The sequence below is a fragment of the Gadus morhua genome, chromosome 20 (assembly GCF_902167405.1).
Source record: "Gadus morhua chromosome 20, gadMor3.0, whole genome shotgun sequence".
NCBI lineage: Eukaryota > Metazoa > Chordata > Actinopteri > Gadiformes > Gadidae > Gadus > Gadus morhua.
The window spans coordinates 14,695,471-14,699,308 of NC_044067.1; the positions used below are offsets into that span (position 1 = coordinate 14,695,471).

Sequence of the window (3,838 nt, forward strand, 5' to 3'; positions counted from 1 at the left end):
ACCAATTTTAACGGCGTTACATTTTTGTATCGCGCGATTAACGCAATTATTATATTTATAAAAAGAAAAACATTTTTTTTTTTTTTTTTCTTTGGCTCAAAACAAAGAAGCAGTACTTCTTCTTGACTGCTATGTTCAAATGACATTTGTTCAAAGCAGTCGTTTAATTACACTATAGGCTCTTTTTTTGTATCGTCCTGTTTTGATCAGTATATGCCAATGTTATCAATAAAAAATCATTTGCACAAGGCAAGCCGATGCACTTCACCATGTTGATAAGAGAATTAAAATGAGAAGAATTATGGGACAAAAAAATCAAGGGATATTTAGCATAGAAAAATAATTTGCGATTAATTGCGATTAATCGTGAGTTAACTATGACATTAATGCGAATAATCACGATTAAATATTTTAATCGCTTGACAGCTCTAGTTTTAAGCTTTGATTTAAAAAATAGCTACAGAGGGGGACAATTGAATATGCAGTGGCAAGCTGTTCCATAGTTTAGGGGCAACAGCAGCAAACTCCCCATTTCCTCTACATTTGTGTTTAGTTTTGGGAACAGCCAGTAAGTGCAGGTCAGAGGATCAGAGACTTTTTATAGGAGTGTATTTGACTAGTAAGTCAGATGACACGTTCATCTTCTCTACCTGTGAAGCCAAATTTAATTACCACAGAACAAATTAGTCTTTGAAATAGTTTATTGTTTAAAAGGATCCTCATTAGCTATCACCAAGGTGGGACGAGATAGTCTTCCTGGGGTCCACACATAAAGACACAAAACATAACAATACACAAGATACAAATCACAATTCAGTTAACAATGATAATCTAAAAGGAGTAAATCATTATAAACAACACCAAACAATTATTCAGATAAAGTTATTACATTAATGGGTATTAAAAACATACGCATTAAAACATATTTTCAACCTCACTTCGCATTACAGCACTCACCGTATTTTCTGCAGGAAATGCATTAGCTAGTTGTACATTGTTTTTCTTTATTCTTCCGTTTTCTTCTTTATCCTGTGTTCATGTAGGCTATTGTTGATTAAACATAAGATCCCCCCCCCCCCCCCCCCTTGTTATTAAATGTCCTTCATAAATACATTTTATTAGCATTTTACAGACCGATACAATGGATAGGGCGTATCTAGGATCGATTGCTCTTCCTTGGGTCCCCCGACGTTAACGCTGAATTGTGCAGCTGACTTGGGCACGTTGCAAATATTTAAGTTTAATTTTTTAACGTTGATTATTTTATTTTTATTTTTTTTTAACATTGAAAAATATAGCTGAAAAGGATTTGACAAAAAAATCCAGATACGTTATATCAATGCATGAATATTCAGTCCTTAGAATTCAATGGCTTTTTATTTTCAAAATCCGATGGCACAGATTTACTGCCATATTAATTAATGAAAAAAATAATGATTGACAGCAATAGTTTGAATACAATGGACCACTAATTGCACATTGCCATTGTACTTGTTTGACTGAAGCCTATCTTTACTATAATGTATCATGTATGACAGCAGCCCAATCGAATGTGTAACAAATGTCAAATGTTCAAATTTATTTTCCATACCACACATATAATTATAATAAAATAAAACATTAACATCAGGTGTACATTGATTTCTGTAGCATTATTCTTGAATGCTACGCCGTTGTCATCGTTTTATTAGGTTATGACGTGTAGTTATTCCGGTCGACCACGTCCCAGCCGAGGCCTGGTTCCATGTTGAACTTGGCATCCATATTTACAAGGGTCATCCAATATTCACCCAATTGTGTGACATGATCGCTACTGAAGAAAAACAGTCCTTAGAGGGATGAGTCAATATCCCTTTCTTCCACGGAATCGCGACCTTGGGTCTAGCTGATGATGACAAGAGGCATTTGTTGTTAGTTCTCAAATAAATGCTTCGAACAAGTAGAAAATATATAAAAGGCCTTTGGCTCTGCTCATTAATTAATCTCCCTTTAATAATAAAGGGATTTCAGATCCTGTATTGTGATCTCAAAACACTTAAAAAAAATAAACTCAGTATTTTGAGATTGTTTCGCAGTGCCAGGAAGTAATCCTTTACATGACATGTCATTGCTCTGCTTTACTGACCTAATATAAGAGATACTTACCATTGACCTCTTGCACTCAAAGAAGGAAGTCTGCAAGGCTTTGCAATGGCCTTCTTTCAAGCATTCGCTTGGCAATTTCCCTTCCTGCAAAATGGTAAATGGTAATTAAGGCTTAGGTTTGCCTCAAGTAGTGTAAATAAATGTCGAAGACATCCACAAACCTTTACGACACAGTCGTGTTGAAGGAGACATGCCTTGAAGTCTTCTCTTACACCAGCACACGCCCTAAGGTCCTCTTCTTTATCCTCGTAGTACTGCGGCATGTTGTTTATTCCTCATAGAGACTTATCAATGGTAATCTTTCCAGGCGTATTATGTTATCTATCAGTTGGCAGGTGTCACAAACGTAGTACACTCATGGATTCCGCCATAGTTCATTTTCTTCCTCGTTCATTTCAAGTGTGCCGAGACCACAACATATTGCAACAGCGCCAACTATTGGCCTTTATTACGATCGTTTAGCCATATATTTTGACCTGGTGATAGAATCCGCCAAGTGAACCTCCTACGTTTTCATTTGGTAAATCAAAGTTAAAATATATTTTGCTAATTTTAATACTGATGTCAATTTGAATCGCTACGTGACCACTGATGATAGGGATGTTTAAAGCAATACATATCCTGCATCTACAAATCGATTAATGTCTATGTAGGCCTACTATCCCTTCCAATTCATTTAGTCATCTTGCTGTTTCACAGAAGTCTTAAAATTATGTTAGTAAAAAAACAAAGGATCACATGAATGTCTGTGATTGTATCAACTATTTTCCTTTATTTCAAAGATGTACATGACAATTCATGTCCAAACCATTGAGACACAGACACACACACACACACACACACACACACACACACACACACACACACACACACACACACACACACACACACACACACACACACACACACACACACACACACACACACACACACACACACACACACACACACACACGATGAAGGCACATGAACTGATGGGGAGGAGTCAGCATGTCCTCGTGGGACAGTATATTTCTCTTATTGTCCTTTGATCAAAAGGGGGCCCATTAAACATAGCACAGAAAATCCTTCCTCCTTTGTGTGCATTCAGTCTCTGACGGGGGACTGGGATCACAGATCAATGTGTGGGGATTGTTCGGAAAGTGTCTTCCTCCTCCAAGCCATCTCTTCTACCTCTGAGTGGGTCGTCCTCTTCGTCCAATGCTCGAGCAACAAACAATGCGTTCGTGGCAAGGAGAAGATGAGGCCACTTCTGATGTGGAGACAGAGGGGACGGTGGGGTTGCTTTGACCCGGGGTGGTGAGCGGGATGGAGAGGCCCAATCTCACAACGAAATGAGTCCAGTACAAAAGTGATGAATAAATGTTGAAGCGAGCATGAATGGTAAGTATAATAATCTGTTCCAAATTGTCCTTTGGGGAAAATGCTCAGGCCAAAGGCACTTTCACTTATCCCCTGCGGAAACCATAAATATTCGTATACACACGACCATGATTCTACTGTCAAGCGATTAGTAAAAGAAGATGAAAAATTATTGAAATCATGACTTTGCTTGTAAATAGGTAGCTTATATCTTCACTATCGGAAAAGCTTCCATCATACCAATATTTACAAGCACTGCAAGGGAATGGCACATGTAAAAAAAAAAAAAAAAAGTATATATATATATATATATATATATATATATATATAT

General features: G+C 37.2%; 1 protein-coding gene across 1 annotated transcript; it reads right to left on the reverse strand.

The window, feature by feature from the left end:
* Window positions 1-1,272: 1,272 nt before the first annotated feature.
* Window positions 1,273-2,549, reverse strand: coa5 (cytochrome C oxidase assembly factor 5). Its single transcript, XM_030343211.1, has 3 exons — window positions 2,307-2,549; window positions 2,146-2,229; window positions 1,273-1,885 (listed from the first exon to the last, which is right to left on the reverse strand). The coding sequence occupies exons 1-3, from the start codon at window positions 2,406-2,408 to the stop codon at window positions 1,844-1,846; spliced, it is 228 nt and encodes a 75-aa protein (XP_030199071.1). The 5' UTR covers window positions 2,409-2,549; the 3' UTR covers window positions 1,273-1,843.
* Between the last annotated feature and the right edge of the window lie 1,289 nt (window positions 2,550-3,838).

Bases quoted from the DNA above. Each gene is read 5' to 3' on its own strand.
- coa5 (XM_030343211.1), bottom strand. From the start codon at position 2,408: ATGCCGCAGTACTACGAGGATAAAGAAGAGGACCTTAGGGCGTGTGCT. The intron at 2,230-2,306 runs GTTTGTGGATGT...ACCATTTTGCAG, and splicing joins AACACGACTGTGTCGTAAAG to GAAGGGAAATTGCCAAGCGA. The intron at 1,886-2,145 runs GTAAGTATCTCT...TGTCATCATCAG, and splicing joins TTGAGTGCAAGAGGTCAATG to CTAGACCCAAGGTCGCGATT.